The 27,396-nt window shown below is 37.0% G+C and overlaps 1 protein-coding gene across 5 annotated transcripts in view; it reads left to right on the top strand.

Annotated features, from left to right (window-relative positions):
- Positions 1-340: 340 nt before the first annotated feature.
- DOP1A (DOP1 leucine zipper like protein A) overlaps positions 341-27,396 on the top strand; it is a 50,504-nt gene continuing 23,448 nt past the window's right edge. For 4 of the 5 annotated variants that reach the window (XR_004842918.1, XR_004842919.1, XM_035901479.1 and 1 more), the window contains exons 1-13: positions 341-529; positions 1,802-1,983; positions 4,658-4,828; positions 6,527-6,716; positions 7,282-7,380; positions 8,491-8,590; positions 11,157-11,266; positions 13,471-13,579; positions 15,182-15,302; positions 16,025-16,144; positions 18,956-19,070; positions 19,950-20,183; positions 24,137-24,758. Coding sequence is in view for 3 of the 5 variants with exons in the window: in XM_035901479.1 (XP_035757372.1) it covers positions 392-529; positions 1,802-1,983; positions 4,658-4,828; positions 6,527-6,716; positions 7,282-7,380; positions 8,491-8,590; positions 11,157-11,266; positions 13,471-13,579; positions 15,182-15,302; positions 16,025-16,144; positions 18,956-19,070; positions 19,950-20,183; positions 24,137-24,758 (2,311 nt within the window). In the remaining 2 variants the exon portion in view is untranslated. The remainder of the gene's footprint in view (positions 530-1,801; positions 1,984-4,657; positions 4,829-6,526; positions 6,717-7,281; positions 7,381-8,490; positions 8,591-11,156; positions 11,267-13,470; positions 13,580-15,181; positions 15,303-16,024; positions 16,145-18,955; positions 19,071-19,949; positions 20,184-24,136; positions 24,759-27,396) is intronic. The other variant, XM_035901481.1, reaches the window with a different exon arrangement.

Raw genomic sequence — 27,396 nt, 5'->3', positions numbered from 1 at the left:
TTGTTTAGAATAAACAGTGCTTTTGGGGAGGGGCAGGACATGAATTTTCTAGGGTTTTTTGTTTGGTTTGGGGGGGGTTGTGGTGGGGGTTTTTTTGTTTGGGTGGATTTTTTTTTTTTTTGAAACAGAACTTGATTACAAGTAGACTCTTCTGGATGTGTGATAAATATTTGTGTGCAATGTGTTAGCTTTTCATGAGGATTTGCTGCAAACTGATTTCAGATTGATATTTCAGAATGCCTTTGAGGAAAATGGAGTGCTCCTGATACAAAATTGTTTTAATAAGATGTCTCTGGAAACAATGGTTTCAGGGGTTTTTATTTTTTATTTTGAACAGGTAATGTCTGTACATGCATTGCAAGCTAGTCTCTAGCGGGGACACTGTGGGAGGATGAACACGGAGGAGCTGGAGCTACTGACTGATTCCAAGTACAGAAACTATGTAGCAGCTGTTGACAAAGCTCTGAAGAACTTTGAGTATTCCAGTGAATGGGCAGATTTGATATCGGCACTTGGAAAGCTAAACAAGGTATGCCTGGCAGGTACTCTTGGGAAAGATTCAGGAACTGACAAAGGGTACTGGTGTAAAAAGACAGAAGTGCAAGGTTCTAGCGGTCTGATATTCTTGCAAATGCTTTAGCAGTCTGAGCCAAATGTTGGGTGTGTGCAAGGAGCAAACAAATCAAACAAATGCCTTTCTAAGACATACAGTCGAACCCTTTGTAATTGTAACTAAAGGGAAAAGTTATTTACATTTCTAATGGAAATAAATGCAACATGTTTTTTATTACTGACATTTACTTCTAATGTCATTCAATGTTATTGAAATAGTGTGGCAAAATAGTAGCCAGTATAAATATCAGCAAAATTTTTATGAAGCATGAGTTATAAAATGGGACTCAAATCATTCATTTGCCAGAGAACGTCACTGTTCTGATTTGTTTTAACAGTTAATAAGCTGAATGTGTAATACCATCGTGATCTTTAATCGCAGTTTACAAATGAATACAGATCCTGATATCTGTTAAAATCTTGTTCTAATCAGTCCTATAAGTTTGTAGGGGTCTCCAGTCAGGGTCGTAGAGTTCCCTTTACACATGCACATTTTGCCAATGCGAAGCAGAATTTGGCATGGAAAATTACAGGTCTGAAGCATTTGCATTCTACCCTTTAAACTTTGTGGAAAATCAAGAATGGCAGTACAGTTGGAGATGCCAATAGCATGATTTCTTTGTATAAACTCCCATTTCTTTCATTCTTTTGATTGTAACAGTTCTTGCTGCACATGTATACAATGTGAAGGCTATGATACTGGGAAAGAAAAATCTAAAGATGTAAATGCAACTCTGTGTTCCAGTCCTGAAATGTTTATATAGTTTTGGATTGTGGTAAAGTCTTTTGTATGTTGACTCAATCTACGACTGTTTCTTAAAGTTATCCCAGACTCACCCACCCACAGTTTAATAGTCCTCTTTGAGCTACTGGCGATTGATTTTAACAAGTGGAGATAGTAATTTTTATCCTCAGAAGGATGAGTAAAATGAGATGGACAAGCTGTAAGTTAAGGAGCCCGTTGCAAGTGAAGTTTTAAATATCTTGGCAATTCCATCTATAGCAAGTGTACAAGTGAAAGGCATTGCAAAGAAAAAGCTCCATGGTACATCTTAAGTTTTTTTTATCCTGTGTTGTAACCGAGGTATGTGTTGTGACTTACTGACTGTGTTCGGGAACTCATTTATAAAATACACATTTGACGTTTAGCTTGTTTTGTGCTGTTTTTCTTAACATGTTGATTTATCAGGTACTACAGAACAACGCTAAGTACCAGGTAGTACCGAAGAAGCTGACTATAGGCAAGCGCTTAGCACAATGTCTTCATCCAGCTTTGCCGGGAGGGGTTCATCGCAAGGCACTTGAAACGTATGAGATAATTTTCAAAATCATTGGGCCCAAGCGTCTGGCCAAAGATCTCTTCCTCTACAGGTACAATAGTTTAAACAACTCCAAATGCATAGTTGAGATGCTTTTGGTTTCCTGCATTGTATAGTAATAATATTTTTTTGTTACATAGCAAGAATCTATTGGTTTTTTTCCCTCATGTTACCAGTGCTTGTGTAGTACTCTCTTCCAGAATATTGTATATCAGAAGATAAACAGGTCGCCTAAACTTTTGTAAGGAACCAATTTTAGTGCTAGAAAACCTGGGATTTATTATTTCTTCATCGAAATAAACAGAGTTTTGTACATGTATGTACAGTAATTGAAGTGTTAATGCCTATTCAATGTATTCACATTAAATTTTTCTATTGTAATTCAAGTGGCATTGGAAAAGAATTTGAGTATAGTTATTGCAAGAAACTTTCTCTTCCAAGCAATCAAATAAACAGAACGGAGAGATCGTCTGTTCTGTTAGAACAGAGGGCAAGTACAAATTTTTTCTCACTGTCAGTCTCTAGAACTGGTGATAATGAAAAGGAAGTATAGCCATGAAGAGGAAGTGTAGTGAAAATATACTGAATCCTAAACCTCCAATAGGTTTGTGGTTGGGTGGGCCAGGCAAGACATTAAGCTAGTTAATTATATAATGTAGAGAGGGATGTGTGCATGTGTGTAGACACACGGTCACACATGGTTCTTAACCTTTAGCTATCCCTGGAGATTAAAATTTTATCACTTTGAGAAATAGTAGAATAAAATGAAAGTGTTTAGGTAGCAAAGGTATGTATTAATGCTTGGAAATAAATCATATGCCTTAACATCAGCTATTCTGTCTTGCGTTGTCAAGGTGTTTATATATAGCTACATTTGGTGAAAGGGGGAGGGAAGCATCTCAGTTCTGTGCTTCCACATGTTTTTAAAGATTCTGTGAACTCATAGCTTGGGTTTTTTGCTTGTGCAGTGATTCAGTGACTGCAATATCTTGTTAACAATAAGTTCTAGAATAGTGGAAAATGCTACTTTGTGTAATGTAACTAAAAGCCATTGTTACTGATTCTTGGGAGAAGGCTGACATTCACATTAAGGCATTATCAAAGATTCCAGTATTTTTCATGAAAGCAGATGACAGTGTCTGAACATCAAATCTTGAAGGATGAGTAGTAGCCTTACAAAGAAAGACTGCTGTAGTGTGATGGTTATTGAACAAAAATACATTTTCTGCAGAAAAAAGAAACCAATTGACAATGGCAAAACAGTAGTTCTTCTAGATAAAGGCAAAAAGAATTTTTACAAACATTTTTGTACTTTGGAAAGTTGGCTTTTGTGGTTCTCGTAGCTGGCATAGTGATGTGCTTTGGATTTAGTATGAGAAGAATGTTGATAACACACTGGTGGTTTAGTTGTTGCTGAGCAGTGTTTACACCAGTCAAGGACTTTTTCAGTTTCCCATGCTCTGCCATGCGCACAAGAAGCTGGGAGGGGGCACAGCCAGGACAGCTGACCCCAACTGGCCAAAGGGCTATTCCAGACCATATGATGTCATGCTCAGTATATAGGCTGGGGGGGGTTGGCTGGGGGGTGGCGACTGCTGCTCGGGGACCGGTGGGGTGTTGGTTAGTGGGTGGTGGGTGGTTGCATCACTTGTTTTTTCCCAGATTTTGTTTCTTTCTCTCTTTCTTGTTGTTTTAATTCCAGTTTTTATTATTATTGCTTTTCAATTTTTAAGCTGTTCTTATCTCAACCCACAAGTTTTCTTACTTTTGCTCTTCTGATTCTCTCACCCATCCCACTGGGTGGGGAGGGTGAGCAAGCAGCTGTGTGGTGCTTAGTTGCTGGCTGCAGCTAAACCACAACAGACCTGTGTCTCAAACTTACTTTTTTTAATGTTCTTTCATTTTCTTCTTCTGTTAGGGTCTTTTGACCTGAGTCCTCTGTGTTTTTGAAAATTGCAGTTGAGTTCACATGTCTTTGATTATTGGTACTGTTTGTAATAATTTATGATATGCAGTAGCAAAAATGTTTTTAGTATGTAGGTAACTTCTCCTTAGCTGATCACATTTGTAACTTTCATGAACTTATACTTACATTTGTACTAAACTCAAAACATACTTCCAATGTTTTCAATCCTTTAAATGCTACATCATGAACACTGGGTTTATTGTTAGTTTGAGAATCTGTTTTCAGACTGAATTTCTGAAGTAAATATATACTTTGCTACTTAACAGTATAAATGTCTTAAAATTTATCTTTAGGATACTTGATGAAGTAAAACATCATTATTTTTCTTTTCTCACAGAAAAGCATTTCTATAAATTTCCTCAAATGTTCTATCCATTTTTGTTTTTTCTTAAGTGCAAAGATGCTGTACTTTTAAAAACATTTTCCATTGTGATGTAATTAAGCATGGACAAAATTAGCATTTTGTCTTGCAGAGATGCTTCTGGTTTGTCATATATGTTTTATTGTTGAAAGACACAGTCATCTCTGAGCCTTCAGTGCTTGTTATCACAATGCTAATAAAGCTCATTAATATTAATCTTGGCATACTGACCTGTTTAATCTGGAAGGCAGTCATATTGTGTGGTGGTCTATGCCTGTGCAAAGTTCTAAGATAAAAACCTGATACTTATAACTACACCAGACATAACAGTTTTAAGATGCAAATGAAATTGTCTTATGTGAGAAGCTTCCTAAAAGATATAAATTTTATTTTTCACAGTTCTGGACTATTTCCACTCCTTGCCAATGCTGCTATGTCTGTCAAGCCAACATTATTGAGTCTGTATGAGATTTATTACCTCCCTTTGGGGAAAACATTGAAGCCAGGATTGCAAGGACTGTTAACTGGGATTCTGCCTGGGTTAGAGGAGGGGTCAGAGTATTATGAAAGGTAAGGAAAGATATGTTAATAAGGTGATATGCTTGATTTGGTTGGGTTTTGTGGTTTGTTTTTTCTTCTGCAACTTTTCATTAAATACTTGTATGTGGAATTTTTTTAAGATAGGTTGTATTTAATTTCATCCAGTCATATTAATTGCAATAGAATAGTATGGTAGAAGATTCTTAACATTAATTATGATAAATTAAGTGTTAGTTGTTCCTGTTATTGAAAGGGAATTGACTTTAACTAGACTTAGTGTTATATGTCTGTCTTTTCTCCCAAGCAGCAAGTGATAGGACAAGAGAAAATGGCCTCAGGTTGCAGCATGGGAGGTTTAGATTGGATATTAGGAAAAACTTCTTCACTGAAAAGGATATGAAGCATTGGAACAGGCTGCCCAGGGAAGTGGTTGAGCCCCCATCCCTGGTGGTATTTAAAAAGACGGGTAGACGAGGTGCTTAGGGACATGGTTTAGTGGTGGACTTAGTGTTAGGTTAATGGTTGGACTCAACGATCTTAAGGGTTTTTTGCAATCAAAATGATTCTTTGATTCTTGTTACGGATTGAGATATGTAACATGTTAGGAACATGCTGGTTGTTTCTTTTCCATGAGTCTCCTCTAAGGTAGTACTGCCATATTATTCCTGGTCTAAAATACATACCTTAACTGAATTTAAGGTAACAAGCAAAGTTTCCAGCATTAAGGTTTACTCGATATCTAAATTGTCATTAAACAACCTATGTAAGAGACAGCAATAATCCACCTATCCTTATTATTATTCTATTTCTATTATTATTATTCTATTAAATATTCCATTACTATTATTACATTTCTACCAGAGCAGCATGGGAGGGAATAGCTCCTCTTATCCAGCCAGCCTAAGCCCCAGTTGATTTATCCTGACCATGGTATATGGGGTGCTGGGGTAGAATCTTAACATATTGAAGGATGAAGTTATGTTCCAAGGCTTTGAGTTCTTGGAATTGTTCACACACTTACATACTCTTGATGTTTCCAACTTCAGAAGTTAGAATTTTCATTACTTGTATGTGAAGAGCAATTTAATGTTGTCTTTTTCTATTTCAATGTAGGTAGATACACACAGTGTAGTTGGCATAACTGCTACAGGGAACAAGGGCTGCTCCTTGCTGTATGCTCCCCAGGGGCTATGCAGCTTGCCTCCTGGGGCCTGTCATAGGGTGTGGAGGTGCTGCCACAAGAGCAGGGAGAAATGAAAACAGGGGAAGCAATTACTTTTTCTCTAAGAATTGTGGTATTTTTATCCTCTGTTATTGCTAGAAGTGCTCAGTGAAAGGAATGAGAGGGCAAGAGCCATATGCGTGATTCTTTTCTTCCACAGCTATGCTTTTCTTTTGTCTCTGCGCAACCTCTGTCTGTAGCAACAGTTGGCTCTAAGTAGCAGATGAGGAAGTTATTTGGCTCTTTGAACATAAGGAGTACATGAAGAGAAGCTGTGGGCAGGCAGAAGCATTTTACAAGCCAGGTTGGCCCACATACTTGTTAGTTGGATCACTCTGTTCAGGCTGCATTATAAGGTTCATTGTATAACTGGGACTTCTCCTGGCCTCTCAAAAGAAATTTTTTACCTTCCTGTGGTGATTTATTTATATATTTATTAAAATTGGAGGCAGAGGCAAGGGCTGTGATGAATGGCCTAATTCAGCTGACTTGATTTTATTCTGCAGAACAAACACGCTGTTGGAGAAAGTTGCCTCGGCTGTGGATCAGTCAGCGTTCTACAGTGCTCTCTGGGGTAGCCTCCTCACAAGCCCTGCAGTTCGCTTGCCTGGGATCACCTATGTCCTCTCCCACTTGAACAGGAAGCTTTCAATGGAGGATCAACTCTACATAATTGGCAGTGACATTGAGTTAATGGTAAAGTTTTGTTGGAACAATGAAGACATTATATAATAAGACACTTCCAGGGGGCTTAGGTGTCTTCTGTATCTTTGAATATAGCCTTTGAAGAGATAAAAATACATGTTTGTTTATTGTAGCGCCAGTTAGGCTGATGGTTTGGTGCGTGATAGAAGTGTTGCAAAGCTGAGTTAATGTTTCAGAACTGCTTAGGTTTTGCATAAAACTTTCCATTCATGACACACTTCAGTTAGAAGTGGTTGAGTTTTGCTGTATTTTTTGAAAAATATATGGAGTATTACTTTGTCTTTTAAATTTAAGATATTCATTGGTAATATAAAAAAGCAAAAGCTTAATGTTTATGTAGTTCAGGGTATCTATGTTGATTATATGTTTTGTCAGTGGTGAAACTCTTTATTTTCCTGTTTTACCTTGTTTCATTATTCAAAATTTTAAAATAACTTCATTTCACACATATGTCTATTTATAAACAACTGTTACTATTTTGTGAGTGTTCTCTTATATCTACCTTCTTACAATAATACAGTAAGTAACTATTTTGGGGGGTCTGCCGTTACTTCAGGTGGAAGCAGTAAGCACATCAGTGCAAGATACCAGTGTTTTAGTACAGAGGAGCACCTTGGACCTTATCCTTTTTTGTTTTCCTTTCCACATGAGCCAGGTAGGTAATTAACATGAAAGAGATGAATTGGCAAACTCCTAAATGTATTCCACTTCTTTAGTCTGTGTCAGTATTTAGTCAGTATTTGTTAATGATTTTCTCCAAGTTTGAAGAAGAGTCATATGTAAGAGTTTCTCTGATAGGTTTGGCTATTTTCGTGTTGTGATCTCTACCCTTCTGCTTTTTAACTTGATGTGTTAACTTTGAAGTTAACTTTAACTTCTCTATATGCAAACCCAATATAAATTACAATGTTTAATCTATGTGGAAGTTTTTAATCTGCTCAAATTTGGTCAGAAAGCAAATTATCTGTTCATGTGCAGGTTTCCAATTCTCAGTGTTCAAAAGCAGCAAAAATTAATCCTTGGCATAACTGATTCAGAACACTAGAGAACTGGAAATGATTATTGGTTTTGGGTGAGTAGTTAGTCCTAGCCATAGTGGGAGATAGACCTTACAACTTCTAGGTAGGTTTTTTGGACTGCATTTTTTCCTTCTTTGTTTTTAAATGATCCATGATTTATTTTACTTCTGGAGGAAAACTGATTTTCACCTTGTTAGAAATTAGGAAAACTCTGTGCTTTCCTGTTAAAAGAACTGTGTTCTTCCTTGTGGAAGTGGTTCGTTCACATTTATCAGTTACTACAGAAATATTTGGAGTGTTTCTTTACATGATAGAATGGTGTAAACATCATAACAGCATTTTTTTTAATATATATAAAGACTTAAACATATTTTAAGTAGTAAGAGATTGAAAGGTAGTCAAAGCTCTTCAGTGATTTTTTTTTTTTTTTTTTTAAACTGGATCTTAGTTGAATTTGCTTCCAAGGCTTTTGCTGACTAAACAAAATGAAATGTCTTGTAACAAAAATGGGCTGTTAATGGAGTCAGATATTTTTGCTGTTCATAAAAGGTGCATGCTATTACAACGTGTCTGTTCCAAATAATCATGTTTTGGTTTCCTAAGAGCAAGATTGTGTTTTCTTGTACTATTCTGAATTTAGAAATGTCAGAACATGAAATTAACTGTGTTTTAGTGCACATTAAGCTGCTAGCATAGAAAGTGTTATTTTTCATAGTTAAATTTAATCATGTTTCTAACTTCTTCAGGCAACACGTCCAGACATGATCAGAATTTTGTCAGCAGCCCTTCATGTAGTACTGCGCAGGGATATGTCACTCAACCGAAGGCTTTACGCATGGCTTTTAGGTAAGTTTGTATTTAATTTCATTGTTGACTAGAAGTGGAGGAAGGATCATATGTTCATTAGCACTACTTTGCCGTATTGAAGAGAAATATTATTGAAAAAATGAAATGCTTAATTTGTATCATAAGGAGGAAAGGCGCTGTCTCTCTCCATGGACATAAAAGATGAAGAATGTCATGCTGGAACTCTTTCCTGCTATATAAATTATCGGTACATTTTCCTATAGCAGCAGTAATGGGCCACATCCAGGGGTAGAGCCTTGTGCACTAGGCACATGTAAACAGACACTGAAAGGCAACTTTTGTCTCCCTAAAAACATAAAATGGAAAAAAACAGAGAACAGGCATTATAGAATGCAAATGGCGGTTGGAACACAACAGCGCAGGAGGGATGGAAATAAAACAATGTTGAAAAATGTTGATACTATATTGATGCAGGCTTGAGTATGCAAACTTTAAGATCTTTGCATGGTTGAATTAACAAATCACCAATCACTTATGTTCTCTATGCAACTAGAACATGCCTGTTTGGGGTAAAAATTGGTCAATGATGGGACACACATGCTTTTACTTCTATCAAATGGCAGAATATCAGTACAATACCTGTTTAATTTTTTGTATAAAACTATTGTGTAATTAGAAGAGGGTAGCAGAGAATAATAGCCATTTAAATGACACTAACTATTTAGGGAATATTTAGAAAACTAGAAATTAGAAAATTTTAAAAAACGAAACTGGGCTGTTACTCTTTAAAAACCACTTTCAGCCCACTTTGAGAGAACTCAGGATGTGGAAGTTCCTAAGAGTGTAAACAGAAACTGGAGGCTGAATGGAGAGACATAAAGTGGTTTCTCTACTTGAGGGGAAGACTACTTTACTGTCTGCTAACTTTTTTGTTTGGCTTCCCAGCTCACCAACAAGCACATATGCGCTTCTCAGGCTACCCAGAACCGTTCCCAGCGGCTCTCGCATCTTTCCCAGCTGGTAGTTAAGGCATCAGAGGCAGGTAGCCTGTGAGTGATAGGGGAGCAAAGAAAGAAGTAACCAAGGGACATGAGAGAGAACTAATGTTACCGAGGAAGGGATGAAGTCAGCAGTGATGTTTTGCCTGAGGAGATTGGTTTTGTGGCTGTAAAGATTGCAGGGATTTAAAGGATAAATGTGAAAAAATCCCAGCTTCTCTAGGTAGTTGTTTCTCAAGGCACTGACTTGTCGAATTACTCATCTTTTAAAGAAAGACAGTGAAATGCACTGTCATGCTCCGTACCGATGTTTTCCAATTCAAGGAAAAAGTACTTTCCAGATTGAACACTGCACTAATGTTTCATCTAAATTCGGTGAATTAGTTATGTCTTTTTGCTGTCACTGAAAAAAAAAGATATTTCGTGTGTTTAAAATGTCACGCTGCTTTTTTAGTTCTGGAACCTTCTTCTACAGCTATTTCGTGAGCATAATCTCACCAAAAGATAACTTCAGAAGATAGTTTTACGGTGACTGTTCCTGGTCCTGCTTTGTGAACAGCTAGTGCCTCCACTTGCTGTATATTTGGACAGACTTTGTGGCAGTATAGCTTGTTTGCTTGTTTTTCTGTTGACAGTGTGCTGCTTTTATATCATCATGGTATTCTACTCCTAATATAAAACACTGGGGGGAGAGGAAACATCAGTTATGCTGGAAGACTTTCTGAAGTCTGATGTTCTGTATGACATTATTTAATTTGGGTGTTAGCTCTTCCTTCCTATTGTTTTTTAGCTGAGTGTCATCTATGAACATTCTCTAGGCGTAAAAATCATGTCAAATATTTGTAAATGGTTAGCTTAACCATTGTTAACAGTGGCTTTCAGTTGGTGCTAAAGGACAAGTGTCTTCTCAGGCTTTCCTTCTATTTTTTATCACTTAAGGACAAAAACTGTGGAAAACGCTTCTGTGGAACAGGGTGATATCCTGACTGACTTCTTGATTATTTTTTTTATTCATTTTTTTCCCGTAAGCATAGGGGTTGTTTGGTTTTGGGTTTTTTTTTGTAGAATAAAAAATGTACTTGGTAAAAGAAAATAGACCTTTATTTTCTAAGTTTGTATATCTCCTACATGTAATTTTGAATAACAAAGTTGATTTTGTGTAATACGGCTGATAATCTCCCTAAGACCCTTAGTCACATCAGCCTGTTTTTGGTGATCATCTCTTTATATTTAAAATACTGAATTTTGTGTTCTCATAATAATATTGACATTGAAATATTTTTGTGGGACAGGTTTTTCTGAAGATACTTTAGGACTGTGGTTCGTGCAGTGTTTGTGAACACTTGTTTCTTTTGTACAAGAAGTGATTTGGTTAATATGTTGCATAAAACTAAAGTTTGTAATTTGTATGCAAACTGCTTGCATGGAAGTATAACTTAGTTTCCTGTATTAAACTCTATAAAATCATCTTTCTCTTGCCAACATTACTTGGACTTCATCTTGGTAAGTTATCAGTGCTAGTGTGTTGATTTCTAGTTTAAAGAAATTGGCACAATATTCTATTAAGAGACAAATACTTATTTGCCTTGTCTTTTGTTTGCTTGAAGGTTTTGATAACAATGGTGCCCTTATAGGACCCAGAAGTACAAGGCACAGCAATCCTGAGGAGCATGCCACTTACTATTTCAACACCTTCTCTAAGGAGATGTTAGTTCAGGTAGCTATATATATGTTTTATTGGGGCATATATCTTAATAAATGGATGCTGATCAAAGTTGCTGTATCTTTATATTTTGACTTGCCATTTCAGTGTGAGCATGTAATTTTTGTCTTTTTGTGGTATTATGTCCTACTCTTCTAAAATCTTCTCAGTGGAAAATTAAGATGTGGAATAATGTATTTCATTAGAATAACAATATGATCAGGACAAATATTAGATTTCTCTCTCTCTTCCACAGTGAATGTGGCATACATGGAAGATATTTGATTATGACCCAGCACACTGGAGCCTGTTCTTTTACAAAACAGAACTGGAGAATTTTATTTCTGTAGATATGGAAACTCCTCTTTGTCTTGGGAATCTGAAAAATTTGATCAGATAATACTCAGCAGGTCTGAGTAAGAATGGTCTTCCTCTCCCCTAGGCAAGAGGAATGTCTTTTCTGCTGTCCATTGGCAGTCAGGAATAGTCAAGCAAATTGACAGTCATGCTATTTGCCCTTAAAGCCGTGCTAGATGAGCTATCACCTGGCCTCAAGAACTGTGCTCTTTCTCTCACAGTAATTGAAGTATACAGATGTCTTTCAAGATGCTGTGACTGATCTTGAAATCACTAAGACCTTTTATCATTAAGGCGCATTGATAAGGTCAGGGTTTCTCTGATATTCAGTCAGAATTGCAGTGCTACATATGGGAATGAGAGTGGGGATTCCAATATTAGTAGCTGACACAAGAATATTTAGCTCATCACAATTTAAAGCTGATAATCCAGCACAGAGCTAGCACTTTCAGTTTTATCTGAACGTAATGAGATCTACTGTTCTACTGATGAGGAAGAGACCCCAGAATTCCAGTGCAGCAAGGACCTTGTTGGCACTCTCTCACCATTCCCTTGTAACCCTTCTGCCTTCCGTGGCAGATGGTTCAGAAATTATCGAAGTGTGGAGAGGCCTGAATGAGATACAGTTTCACATGTACCTTCTATGCAAAATGTGGTGAGCTTTTAGCAACATTTAGGCATTTGTTAATAGGTTGTGGTGTTCCTTTTTAAATCTGTCCATCTTTCTAGCTTAATCAATGTCATTAAAACTTTTAGAAGACTAACAACGGTGAGAGTTGATATAGTACATTTGATTTTGGTTTGTGGGGTTTTTTTGGTTTTGTGTGTTTTGTTTTTTTTTTTTTTTTTGCAAGCAGGCACTACTGCTGCAGTGGAATGGAGAGTGATTATTTTTTATAACAGGGATAATTCACCTGTTTTTTGCTTTAAATTTTTTTACCAACATTAAAATCAGTGGCTTGCTCTACATAATACAAATTATATATGCCTTCTAAAAGCATTTGCTGTCTTTTGAAAGACTTCAAAAGCATTGCTGCTTTCTGCCTTCTTTTCTAGCAGTCTCTTTATGTTCTTTTATCCAGTCCACCCCCGTCTTACTCATTGATACAATGTACTGAGAATTCTGACCTTCTAAAGGCATATTCAAGTACAGAAGATTTTTTTTCTTTCAGGATACTGGCTGATAATACTTGGTTTATAGCAGATAGCAAGGTCAAACCTGTTTTCCTGCCTCTCTTCTTTCCCATCTATCTTCTTTCTCTTCTTTGTCCTCCTTTTTTAGAAGCTGTAAAAGAAACAAACTAGTTTCAAAGCCAGCCACAGAGAGAAAACTAAGCACAATCTATGGCAGTTTCATTTGGCTTTTTTTAATTCCGCAGCTTGTTCCCTAAACTGCTTCAGATAGAAACTCAGTGTTCCCAATTGTTTTAAGTTCTCATTGCTGTCTAGTCAACTTAGTCAAGAAAGTTTTCTGCCACATAGGTGGGTATATCCTAGATGGACAGATTATTATTTATTAAGCCCTTAATCGCTACATGCCTTACCTTTTCAACCAATTTCTTCGTCGCTTTTCATGTCTTCTCTTTTATTCTTATGAAATTCAGCATTGGTATCTGTTTGGCGTTTTATTTTGACTTAAAGTATATACAAGTTATTGAGTTCTGTTCCACAGAAATATTCTCAATATTCAGGCAAAGTTGAGAGAACACTTAAGCTTGGAGAGAATGAGCAGGAGTGAGATGAAATAGTGGTCTCCACTACTGAGAATTTCCTCTTTATATGCAGCTTTTATTGCACCTTTCTTTCAAAAACTGTTTTCTGGTTTTGTTTTTCTTTTCCTGATATGCTTTTGCTCTTTGTAGGCAATGGTTGGAATATTACAAGTTAATGGGCATGGAGAAGAAAGCACTTTAATGCAAGACTTAAAGCCTTTTCGAATTCTTATAAGTTTGCTGGATAAGCCTGAATTAGGTAATTTTCATACTGCTTCTAGTCTTTAACTTGTTTTACATGGTTCTGCTTTGAGAATTCTTCTCTATTGTTGGTCAAATTGAAAAAGCTGTGTTCTTAATACTGGCAGGTTAGCTAGATTTCTTAGATCTTTTAAGCTAATAATTAAATGTATTCCTTAGATTTACCTTTTACCAAATGTAATTTCTTCTACTTTCAACACAGGAAATGGTAAGTTAAAGTCAGAGAGAGAACTGACTGGATGTTGGAAGAGATACAGATTGGATCTTTTCCATTTCTTTAGTCAAATAGTGACTTTCACTGTTTTAAATCTCAGCTGTTGCTTTTGGGAATAATCTGCTTTTTCTTCTAATATACACATATTGATGAGAGATATTAACAAGAAAACAATTTTTTTCAGACTAATTTATCCAGAGGAAGCAAGTATTTTTTTGTTTTTGTGTGTGGTTTCTTTGAGGGGTTTGGGGTTTTTTTGGTTTCCTTTCCCCTGTTTAAATGTACTTTTTAGCAGGTGAGTGCAGAGGGCTATGGGACAAAAGTAGATGAGGCAAAACAATAAAGTGCTGCATATCTTGCCTTTTTCTTTGGAATAATAATTTTAGAGGTGACTGAAAAAATAAAAATAACTTTTGAAGTCTATCCTAAGATTTGGGGGTGGAATAATAAAAGTGTAAAAATACAACAATTACAGAGTACAGCTTGAAAGGAAGTGATTAATTCAGACTGCAAAGAACAACATATCTGACAAGAATTTGTCATTTTCCTGGTAATTTGTGATTTCTGGAGATCAGTTTAAGATTTCCTAAAGTAAGCAGAGCTATGAGGATTCTTTCAGCAAACTGAGATGGGAGAAGCTAATAGGATTTCTGCTTAACTCACTGAATGCACTCTCACTAAAGGCAGGTCAATGAGGCTAGGAGAAAGCTTGAAAAAGCGAAGGGTATTTCAAGCAGGATCACTTTGTGGACTCCTTTCAGAGTAAGGCATGTGGTGTTTCAGGTTTTTTTTCTTCAAACATGAGATTTAGCTCAAATCTGAAGGAAGTGCTATTTCAAAAAGTATCCTGCAAACTGCATCCAGAATTAAAGAAAACCTGCCTCAAATTAAAAGGAAGATGCTAAAAATATTTTACCTTTTACCAAATTTAAATATTTGAGTATATATTCCATATGACAGCATTATGAGCTAGCCTATGGGTGGGTGTTTGAAACTGGCTGAAAGCTATCTTTGATCAGGTATCCATGTAATCACATTTACATGTTGCTGAGCACCCTCAAAGAGGGTGTGTTGGCTTGAACATAGGCTATACTGATGTGACTGCATAGCTTTTGAACTAGGTGTGTTTGTATCCAGCTGTCATTGTACGCACATTGTATGGGCAAATGACTCAGCTTGTGCTCTATATACTCCCAGGTGTTACAATTGGCTGTATATTTCTGGAATGCAGAAAAACTTCTGGAATTGAGGTAGCTTATGAAATTGAACAGAAGGAATTTTATGGTTTTAGTGCCCAAAGCTAGCTAATGATTCTGTTAGTTTTCAGATGTGGACTGTTAGCAGTGCTCTAATGCATGAGACTGTGATTGGTGGTTTTTGTCCTAGGCCCTGCCATCCTGGAGGATGTATTGATTGAAGTGTTTCGAACATTACATACACAGTGCAAAGCAGAACTGGAGCTTCAGGCAGAACCTTCTTTCAACAAAGATCACACACAGCTAAGCAGGTGAACAATGAGTATAATGTATTTTGTATTAAATGATATATTTTTTTGTTGCTGAAACTATGACTGTGAAGCCTGTGAGACCGTGACCTGGTTTCTTCATGACATAGGATCCACTGACATTAATTGCAACTTCTGTGTTCAGTACAAAGGTCTGAAGGGCTGTGGCTTTATTATTTTTTTTTAATATTTAGCATATGTTTTACTCTTCATCCATGACAAAAATACCTGCTTGATAGAGCTGGAAGTCAGTATGTCAATGGTATAGATTGGTTGTGGCATTCTTTACATCTGTGTTCTTCAAAAAAATGTGCACTGATGAGCTTTCTTGTAGAGTAAAAAAGAAGAGTGCTACAAGACAGCTAGAGAGGGGGATAAATAGTTTCAAGATTTGAGCTGAATATCTTAAAGGGCAGAGAGAAGAGGGAAGTTCAGAGCTGGTGGGGAAAAACAACTGTAGAAATGGCCATGGGAAAACGGATCTATTAAAAATGTGGTTAGAAGATAAATACTAAAGAAAGGATAGAGAAGAAACCTGGCAACCGTGAAGACACATTGATACGAGGAGCCTGCCAATATACTGCCCTAGAGCAACAACTGCTGTAGGGATGAGGGAAGGAAAACTTGTCAGTGTTAACTGGCGGTGGGAAAACGCATGGTGATGCGTATTTATGTCACTTGGAAAGGAAGTAAAAAAATATAACATGTTCTTTATTTTCTTTCAGCAAACTGAGAGAAAACAAGAAAACAGCAGAATTGATTAAAACTGCCAATCTTCTCTTTAATTCCTTTGAGCCTTATTATATGTGGGATTACATTGCTCGTTGGTTTGAAGAATGTTGTAGGTAAGTTATAATACTTAAATCTCCGTATGTGTAAAGTTGTAGTTGACTTTTATTTTATAAGCTTTTTTTCTTCAAAGTAGCTAGTCTAATGTGATCGTTTAGTCTATAAACCTTTTTATTCCCCATCCCTTTAACTTTGATCTTTTGGCCAGTTTCAGTCAGATGCAATTGGTGGTCTCAGCAATGTGAGTTCTTACAAACTCAGGTTATGGGTAAAATCAAGAGGCAGAATTAGCACCTTTGCTGAAGGAGAGACTCCAGAGTGATCTCAAAGCTGGTTTCTTTCGTTCTCTCTGTCCAGTACAGGATTACTCTTCGGGTGCCTCACAAACCCATCAGCTTTACCAAGAGTGACTTGCGGAATGTGTTATCTTTTGCCCCGCTCTTTTAGGGAATAAAAATTGAGAGTCCTGCACATGGCAAGGAGGGCTACAGGAAGGATCATAGTAAATAAGGGAGAACTGAAAATATTAACAGGAGGGGAGGGGTGCCAAGGGACCACAGGAGAGCAGGGGATGTTGCTGTGACAAGGGATAGATGATGTAGGGATTTCAAATGAAATCTGTACAAAATTTTTTTTCATTGCTTATGGGAATAGCTTAATAATGTGTTAAGAGATTTGAACACTAATTTGTCTATGAGCCAACAGTGTGCTGTCATAAGTAAAGAAAACCGTGCCTTGGGCTACATTAGAGAGAGTGTGGGCAGCAGGTGAAAGGAAGTTATTTTTCCTTTTACTCAGTGTTTCTAAGGCCACATGTGGAATATTTTGTCCAGCTTTGGGCACTCTGCTTGAGGAGGAGTGTTGAGAAAATAAAGAGGCTCTGGTAGAGGACTGCTAAGATGGTCAGAGTCATAGGACACTGCATGGGAGGTTGAGGTAGGTGAGTTTGGCTTAGCATGGCAAAGAAGGGGCTTGAATAACAGCCTATGACTTCCTGAAGGGCAATTACAAAGCAATACCTTTGGTAATGGCTGATGGTAAAACAAGGGACAGCAACAAGTGTTGGCTCAGGGGTTCAGGCTGGACTTTCAGAAAAGCTTTGCTAGGAACATAGTGTAGCAGTGAAACAGGTTACCCAAGAAGGCTGTGGAGTTTCCTTGAGAGATTTCCAGGACTTTGCTAGACAAAAATATGGATAAATTTATCTAATAGCAGTCCTGCTCAGTGTTGGACTAGGTGAAATCCCTTCCAACTTGGCTGTGACTTAATTTTTGTGTATTAGACTGAATTGCTAAGGTAAAGAAAGCAGTCTACAACCAACTAACAAGCAGGGAAGAATTTCTCTACATAAAAGTAGATGTTACTGTAAGCATGGATACCAGATTGCCTTATTAATAAATAAATGGAGTCTGGAGAATGTTTTTTTGGTTTGTTTTTTATTTTTTTCCTGCATAAGCTGCGGTGTTATGTAAGTTACTGTCTTCCTGTTTAAAAAGATATGTCATTAAGTGAAAACATAACCAGTTGATTTTAAACCATGAATTTGTAAGTTATCTTTATATCGTCTAGTCTGATTGCTAAATCAGTTATTACTTTTAAAGCAATTTAGGTATCCCTCTGAATTTTTCTTAGGCTTTTTCTTAAGATTTTCCCCCACGAAAAATTAAAAATAGGATTTCTTTTATCTAGTGTTTTCTCCCATCTAAGTATTGATCACTGCTATTGAGCCTTCTCTCAAAGCTATTATTGATAAGAGGCTCAGTGAGTTGAATTCAAGTCATCTTTTATGAGGTGTATTACAGTTGAACAAATCTGTGAGTAATTTATGAAATGGTAGATCTTTCTGGGTAGGAGCACAGAATGTGAAAAAGAATTTGTGTTATGACTTACCCAAAGGGACCATTTCACTAAACTGTAAAACAAGCTGCTAGTTTTATTAAGATAATTATTTGTTGTTAGAGAGATAGAGTAACCCAATGGAGGTGTGGGTTAAGGAGAATGCTACTTTTCAAATGTAGGTTACTGATAGAATGCAATTTAAATATTATTTTAAAAATATTTTTAAAATCTTTTGATAAATACTTGCTGTCACTGTTTGAGACTTTCAAAAAAAACCTTTTTCAGTCCTGGCATATATATTCATGAACCCTTCCAAAACAGAGGGAAAGTGTTACCATAACTAACCATTGCTGAAAATGTGACATTGCCTTCACCACCACCAGCAGAATAGATTAATTGGAGAAACAAAATATTATTCCTTTGTTCATATCCTTTGCTTATAATATTGTCAGATTGCAACATGATTACACAGGGGATTTGTGTTCAGTCTTATTTTATTCAGCAATAAAGCTCATCAGATTATGAATTCTTGTCAATAGTAAAACAACACAGTCAGCTGAAGTTGAAGTGGACATTTAAAGAGCTTGTTTTGTTTTCCTCTTGCACAGCTTTAAAGCTCCACGGGCTTTTATTTCACTTTTTGTTGTCTTTATCTCAATGCTTAATGCCTTGAGTATTTAGATATCTTCAAAATTACTGTGCTTCCAGTAACACTGTCCCTTAATTCTATTATTGGTGCCCATGCTCATACTAGTAAATATTGCTGTATATGGTGGAGTCACAAATGCAATTTTGGCCTGAATGCCCTTATTTCATGAATGAAGACTGGTTTACAGTGAAAGGCTGACTGCTGCTTTTTCTGAAAGCATGCAATGGGGCCACATGAGCTACTTAACAGTAAAATGAGAGATTCCTTATTTGTTTGTAGGGATTACCCCTGATGTGTACAGCTTTGCATTAAGTTACAGAAACATGGTCGATGTAAGGGGGAGGGAGAAATATCATGAAACCTTGTTTGAATTTTTCAGGAGGACATTACATGCCAGACTTCAAACTGGGCCTGGAGGTGGCAGTGAGCAATCTGAGTTACCCCTGACAAATTTCTGCTTGTTAGTGGATTTTTTGTTGGATATAGTTTCTTTGGTAAGAATTGCTTTATTCATTGCTAATACTGGGATTCTGTATATTTATAGTCTACAGAAATAATATATCTGCTTTATTAATAGTTTTTCCTGAAAATATATTGCCGTAAATTGGTGGACACCTTTAGAAGAAGCTTTGGTTTCATTATATGATTCTTGGTAGACTGGTTGGATAACCAAAGTGTGTTTTATGATGCTCATACGTGAAAATTTTTGTCTGTCCTCGATTATTTATTTTTTTTTTTTTTTTTCCCCTCTCTAAAACTACACTGCTTTTATGACAAGTATAATCTTTCGCAGTTTGATATGCTAGTTTAGATGTGCGGCTTTCTTTTAAGGCTCTCTTAAATGTCATAAGATATATCATCTTTTTCTGTTGGCATTGCTTAATGTAGCAGACTGTTGGAACTGTATTTTCTATTCCTGTCTTTCCTCAATTCTTTGCTTTCTCATTTCAAAGCCTACTAGAAGTATGAGAGTGCTGTGTCAGGTATGGCAATCAGCCTGTTTTTCCTTTAGTTCTTAAAAACTTGTTCATCTTTCATTCTTAAACTTTTATATTAAGGTTATTAAAATAATAGTAGTAGAATTCTTTAGCCTTATTGTTATGTTTTGTAATGTGTTTGTTGTGTAATGAACAAGATGTAAAAGTCTGAAAAAGCTAAATATATTTCTATTTGTTGGTTACTGAACTGTAAAGTTAATTTTGTAAAATTTTCTTAAGTAAAGCATGCATTTCTTATTCATGGATATTAAGATATTAATTTTCCTTTTTCCGTGTTACATATGTTTAGAACACAAATGTTAGGTACCACTGCTATAGAAGGTAACTTTCAGGGTGGAATTTGGTGTTACAATTTGTTTACTATTACTTTGTTAGGAGACTTACATTGAAATACAGACAGAACACTTGCCTCAGCTATTGCTCAGGATGATTTCTGCGTTGACAAGCCATCTTCATACTTTGCACTTGTCCGAGCTTACGGATTCTCTCAGACTCTGCTCAAAGATCCTTAGTAAGGTTCAACCTCCATTGCTGTCTGCTGGTACAGATGGTATCCTGCAGCTTCCTAGTGGACACAGCAGCTCCATCAAAGAATGGGAAAATAAAAAGGTAACTGATTATGTTTTGCAGCATCTTGGAAATGTACTTGTGTGGAAAGGAAAAATGGGCTTACTAAGTCTGTGCTGAACCACCTACAAGTCTTTGATTAGATTTAGTTTAATATACAACAATACATGTGACACTTGGATTTTCAGAAGAAATCATAATTCTGCATTTCATTGTGGTAAAAGGCCTTGATTCTTAAGGGATTTTATCCAGATGTAATATTATACATGTATAAATCACTTCAGAATCAGGGCCTAAGAATGAAATAATCAACTAAGGTTTGAAGTTGTAATGCACTTCAAGAGTCTAATCGTGTAGAATAACTGGACTCAAAAGAATTCTCCATTTTGTTTACCTATCAAGCATATGTAAATTCTCCTCTCACCCAATTTATGTGCACCTGATTAATACCCATCAGTTATTTTACTGTCACTGTTAAGTTCTTAGAATCGTTTAATAAAGAAATAAAACCCCCAAACCAGTCAGCAGCTATTTCTCTTTTAGCATTGCCTAGTTTGGTCTACACCACCATGGCTTGCTCTGTAAGGTATGTTAAGTGACATGTCCCGAAATCCTTGTTTTCCAGCTGAAGAAACGAGAGGAACAACACAGAATAATTTAGGTTGGAAGTGACAGTTGCAGGTCACTGCTCAGAGCAGGGCTGATTTCAAAGTTAGATTCTACTTTAAAGCTAGGTCATAGAATCATAGAATGTTTTGGGTTGGAAGGGACCCCTAGAGGTCATCTAGATCAACCCCCCTGCAGTGAGCAGGGACACCGCTAACTAGATCAGATTGCTCAGAGCCCCGTCCAACCTGGCCTTGAATGTTTCCAGGGATGGGGCCTCCACTACCTCTCTGGGCAACCCATTCCCGTGTTTTACCACCCTCATTGTAAAGAATTTCTTCCTTATATCTAGTCTAAACCTACCCTGGTTTAGTTTAAAGCCATTACCCCTTGTCCTGACACAGCTGGCCCTACTAAAAAGACTTTCCCCATCTTTCCTGTAGGGCCCCTTTAGGTACTGAAAGGCCGCAATCAGGTCTCCCCGCAGCCTTCTCTTCTCCAGGCTGAACAAGCCCAACTGTCTCAGCCTGTCCTCACAGGAGAGGTGCTCCAGCCCTCAGATCATTTTTGTAGCACTCCTCTGGACCTGCTCCAACGGTTCCATGTCCTTCTTGTGCTGAGGGCTCCAGAGCTGGACGCAGTACTCTAGGTGAGGTCTCACCAGAGCAGAGTAGAGGGGCAGAATCACCTCCCTCGACCTGCTGGCCCCGCTTTTCCTGGTGCAGCCTGGGGTTGGCCTTCTGAGCTGCCAGCGCACATTGCCGGCTCATGTCCAGCTTTTCATCCATCAGTGCCCCCAAGTCCCTCTCGGCAGGGCTGCTCTTGATCCTTTCATGCCCCAGTCTGTTTTGATACTGGGGGTTACCCCGGCCCAGGTGCAGGACCTTGGTCAGGTCACTCAGGAATCATGTCCAGCTTAGTTTTGAGTATCTCCAAGTATGAAGATGCCATAACTTCTCTGCACAGCTTGTTTGTTTGCACTGTGTTATCTAATCAGAATTTCCATTGTTGCAGATTGTGTTCATTGCCTCTTGTTATTTCACTGTGGATTTCAGAGCATGCCTCCATCTTTTCAGCTGCCTAATGGGAAGTCACAGACAGCAATAAAGACACCTTCCCCTCCACAACTCTTAGCATTCTTTTTCTTAAGACTGAGCAAATCCAACTCTCTGAGCTTTCCTTCTATGTCAGGTGCTCCTGTGGTGGCCCTCCACTGGACTTAATCAGTGTTTGTTTTTTTTACTAATCAATGCAAATTTGGACACAGTATTCCAGATGTGGTCTTAAAGCTGCTGAGCAGAGAGGATTAATCTCTTCCCTTGACTTGCTGGCTATACTTTTGTTAATATGGTCCTGTAAGTGGTTGGCCTCTTTCACCAGAAGGCTCTACTGCTGGCTCACATTCACCTTGTCCACTAAGACTCCAGCATCCTTTATTCAGGTTCCTATCCTTATTCTTTCTAGTCAGTTGATACCTGCCTGGTTTTGTTCTTTTGCCACCCCACCCCCCCCTTTTTCTAAAAGAAAAAGGCTGTTTTGATTGAATGATGTTGATGTTGCCCTTTGAACCTTCAACAGCCTTTTCCTTTAAATTAAAACCAACTCATATGTGGCCATGGGTTCTGTTAAGAGCTAGGGTGAAATTAATTACCATGTTTCTGATCTCTTTTACATAGTATAAGACAGGGTCACCCTTTATGTCTTTCCAAGCTTTTCAGGACATATTAACACAGGAGACGGTGAAAGCTATCGCATACAAAATCTCATTCTTACTCCATCTCTGGTAAAGCAAGATGTAATTTACCATATATAATGTTGTTTCTGGTTTTATTTATTCATGAAAAAGTTACTCAGATTTTTAGGTTATGCTCAAATTCTGTATTTAAGACAGCTACTGATTGGCATGTCAGACAGCAAGACAACTTCTGGGCCTGTTAGATCTCAGGCAACATCTGCCATCGCTGGTAAGATAGCTAGATGAGAAGTATGTGGGCATGTTCTTTACCTGCATTTACTCCCACTAATCCATGCATTTCTAAGTTGTTTCCCTATTCACCTCACGTTCTCACCAGGAAGCAGAGACTGTGCTACCCGTTACCAACAAGACTATAGGGGGTTAGAGCAGCCCAGAAAGCCACTATGGGTTCTTTTTGAGTAGAAATCACTCATCAGATTTGTGCATATTCTGAACTGATGAGGAATTAAGGCGCGCAATGAGTCATAAAGAACTGTTGTTGCTGGAGCAACCCTTCTTTCTTGTTTCTAGGAGATGATTTGTTTTTTCTTTCTAGTTACAAATGATTAATAATTCTTAAATGAAGGTTTATTTGTTCTTTTATAATTATAACTTTGTATTTGAAAGAAATCCCCAACTTCCAAATCTTGGGATTGGTATGTAAAAAGAGAGAAGCTACTTAGTTAGATGTACTATATATGTATCTATGAATCAAGATTCTATCCACATTTAATAGACAATTTTTTAAGTCAAAGAGCATAAATTTCATTGAGAAATTGAGATGACTTTATTAGTATAAATGTGGAAGTGGCAAAAATGGTTTTTAGGTTATGAAAGATTTTATTCTTCATTTACAGCTCCATGGTTCACTTTAAGGTGTTTTGACAACTTATAGTTGTGATGTTAAATGACACTGGTCCTGCCTTCCTAATGAGACAAAGCTTTAATAGTTGTGGTTCTTCTATCAGTAGTATATGTAAACAGTTACTAGGTTAAAATAATTTACTATCCAATGTGATTATTTACTTGTACATTGGAAACTTCAAAAGCATGATCAGAGAAGTGTATACTTTTCCCTACTCTCTCAAGTCTTCCCATTATTCTTGGCTGACAACTCCTTTTTGTCTCCTTTGCCTGCAAGCATTTTTTGCTCCTTTGACTGCAGTAGTTTCTGATTAACAGATAAATATATTGTCCTTCTGTAGAATATGCTAAAATCTTCAGTATTAAAAGAATCTTGCTAGCTATAGTGACCATAAGCAACATAGTTCAATGTCCTGCTTCCTGTTGGAAGTGAGGGGTTTTCTTTGATGTATGAATATTTTGGTTAGTGCTGTATAAATTAATAATACCTGTGCCTATGCATTTCAGCATTCTTTCATAAAAAATAGGCAAGATTATGATACGAAGAAAAGGTCAAAAGCAATAATATTTAAAGTATTTTACTTGATAAACAATGCTTTTTTAATAGTTTGCTTGGTCTGGCAAGCTTAGTGAAACAGCAAGCATAATTTTGCATAAATTGTATTTATATTAATAGGTTTAAAACTGTGGAATAAAATTGTTGCTTTCAAAGGGAGAAGCAAATAAATATTTTCTCACTAGGACCTAAATAACCCCTCTTGAACAACCATTAAACTTTTATCTCACTCAGGTGCCGTCAGTTTCACTTGAAAATCCTAATGATGTGTTTGAAGACAGTGAAAATCCTCCAAGCAGTCGATCATCAGAAAGTGGATTCACTGAATTTGTACAATACCAGGCAGATACAACTGATGACATTGATAGAGCACTGAATGAAGGTCATGGTGCACCTGGCATTCCTATTATTGGTAGCACATCCTCAGAGACTGAGACAGCATCAACTGTGGGATCTGAGGAAACCATTGTGCAGCCTCCTTCCATAATGACACAGGGGACAGCAAGTCGAAGTGGGAAAACGATCCAAAAGACTGCAATGCAGTGCTGTTTGGAGTATGTCCAACAGTTTTTAACCAGATTTATCAACCTGTATATCATTCAGAGTAATGCCTTCTCTCAGCCCTTAGGGGCAGAGCTTCCAGTAGACCCTACTAGAGAGCAAGGACAGACAAAATGGGACAGAGAATCACAAGTTGATGCTAAGGTGAAGAAAACAAACAAGAAAAAACCACCGAAAGAATACCTTCCTGCCTTTATTGCTGCTTGTCAGCTGTATCTTGAATGTTCAAGCTTTCCCGTTTACATTGCTGAAGGAAACCGTACTTCAGAATTACATCCTGGGAAGCTTGAAGTTGGTAAGCTGCATTCTTCCTCTTTTTTTGCCTTTAAAATGTTAATTCTTTTTCTTTTAAAAAAAAAAAAAAGTAATAGTATTCATGCTATGTGTGTATTGCTGCTTGCTGTTCCTCTCAGAAATATGTTTCATTCTGTATCAACTGGTTTGCTTTTTGGAAACTAAACTGTTTTCCATAGATTTTAAGAATATTGCTGGCATGGGATTTGACACTAATTAATACTGGAGTGACAAATATAAATAATGCAAACTGAAGCCCGAGAGTAGAATCTAGATTTTCAGATGTTCCTCTTCACTATATGGATTCTCAGTGTTTTCTGTCATATTTTGCAATAGCCACAGCTGACATCAAGTATGTTTTTAGCTTCATTTTAGCAACTTTGGATTGATGTGCACATCGATCACTTATGCAGTACATGGAAATTATAAGCTGCTGTCCAATAGAAATCACACCAGATGAAAAATTAATTAATTTTACCTAGTTTCTGTTAAAGGAACGGTTCTTGCAAACAATTCTTCTAGCTACAGATGCATTAGAAAACAAAATAAAAGTGGTGGGGTTTGTGAAATGTTAAGGTGTTCTGTGAACACATTCAGATACAGAAATGTGATTAGAATGTTGACAGTTCTAGATTACTGTATAATGTGACAATTTAGGTAGACAATCCTTTTTACAGTTTGTAAATTCTTCAATTTACAGTTCTAATTCTGGTTCCACTTCTGGTCTGTAGCTTGAGAGTTGCTGCCGTAAAATGGTATCACAGTGGGTATGCTCGGAGCATGCAAGAAATAGTTACAATAATTCTGGCTACTGTCTCAGTCATCTTCTGTGATTTTGTTTTTTCTAGGAAACTTCACAGTCATGGCTTTTTGTTCTCATCCACAACTTTCAAAATCTATTAAAGGCTAAGCAGTAGGCATTGCTTGGAGATTAATAGTCTTTTGGCTTTTGGAAACAAGCACATTAATTTAACATGACTGCTTCTTCTATTCCTGTAGTCCTTAAAATGTGTTGTGTATGCCTTCATTATACAGCCAGGAGCAGAGCATATCTTTGACTTTGTGAGATCCAGACATATCAAATATTTATGTCAGCTGAAGGCAACTTGGTTACAACTGTTTATTAATTAAGGGTATTGCAGTGCTAAGGGGGTGCTACCTTTTGTAAAAGATCTAGCATAGGATATTTGTGCATCTATAGCACAATCCTAAAAAATGTGAGATTTTTTTTTTTTCTTTTTTCCAAATACCAGAAACCTACAAATAAGTGTTTTGGCAGAAGACTAAAAATATTTTAAAAAATCAGCTGTTTGCTTATTACTTTTCCATGGAAATAACACTTTTGATTATTGCAGCCTTGTAAACCCTGAAGCAGAAAGCTGTAGAGCTTGAGTAATATGTGCCTTACGAAGGCACTGATTCTCGGAATCTTTTTCACTTTGTTACATGCCTTGGGTTTGTGTTGCTCGTGCATCACCTGAACTTTCCCCTTTGTTGATGCTGCTTTTGCTGTCTATTAAACAGTGTGACTTTGAGGAATAGGCATAAATTGCAGGTGGCTGAAATCAGTGGGAAGGGTTTTGTTTCAGATGTAAACATCTGTCATACAGAATGGCAGGGCGGACAGGAGTCATGATGGGAATGGGGCTGCATAGCTGTCCCGGGAGTCCTGCTTCCCGAAACAGAGAATGCTGGTGGAACAGAGAATGGAGAATGGGAGAGGGTAGTTACCATCATTCAGATGGCAGCCTTTTCTTCATCTGTTGATATGTTTTGCAGAAGAGACTGTTTTTATTGAAGAGGTCCTAAATTTGGAACATGTTTCTGATGGGTTGCGTTTGTGATGTAGCCCAATTGCCTTTAATCAACAGTGAGAGTCATCAGTCTGTTTATTTGAAAGAGCCAAATTAATGTGATACTGATAGAACATAATTGTCCTTAACTTTTGCTGTATGCTTCATTTCTCAGGTAAATGTGTGCTATTTTTAATTGAAGAAATTAAAAGGGGAACTGAGTCAAGCTCAGAATAGTGTTTATATCTGTAAGCTCTAGAACATTGTGTGGAATTGTTAGGTATATTTAGGCTCCAATTTACATTGCAAAATTAAGTATTGTGGATATAAATTAGAAATTGTATCATCCCTCTCAATTCTAAATAGATGCTGTATTTGTGCCTATTAGATACCACTTCATCGCTTTTGTGTGATTCTAGAAGCATTGGCCTAGTTTAGGAAAACAGTTGATAGGAGTCCTCTTGAATTTTTAAGAAAAATTACTGTGGTACCCCTAAAATAAAAGGGTGTGTTATTCACTTGGAGAGTGGACTGTGAACTTGAAAAACACTTGCATTATCAGGCCAATGTACAGTATTAAGTGAGGGGATGGGAAGAAGGGGAAAACAACTGCCTACAGTGAAAGCAGAGTGTGATCTAATAGGGTCAAGTTTCTGCCACCCAAAACATCAATTTTCACAGACACTTTTGCTTTTAAAGTGCTGCCAGGAAAACCTCTGTATTTTTTTGTCAGTTTAAACTTAGGTTATATATAAGTAATGTATGTAAATAATTATGTATTATATTATCTGTATGACATATATATTTTTATAGATATATTAAATATATATATATATATATATATAT

The sequence above is a fragment of the Egretta garzetta genome, unplaced genomic scaffold, assembly GCF_000687185.1.
Source record: "Egretta garzetta isolate BGI_Z169 unplaced genomic scaffold, ASM68718v1 scaffold9, whole genome shotgun sequence".
In the NCBI taxonomy this organism is placed as follows: domain Eukaryota; kingdom Metazoa; phylum Chordata; class Aves; order Pelecaniformes; family Ardeidae; genus Egretta; species Egretta garzetta.
The sequence above is the reverse complement of the archived record's forward strand: the minus strand, read 5'-3'. Positions and strand labels throughout refer to the sequence as shown.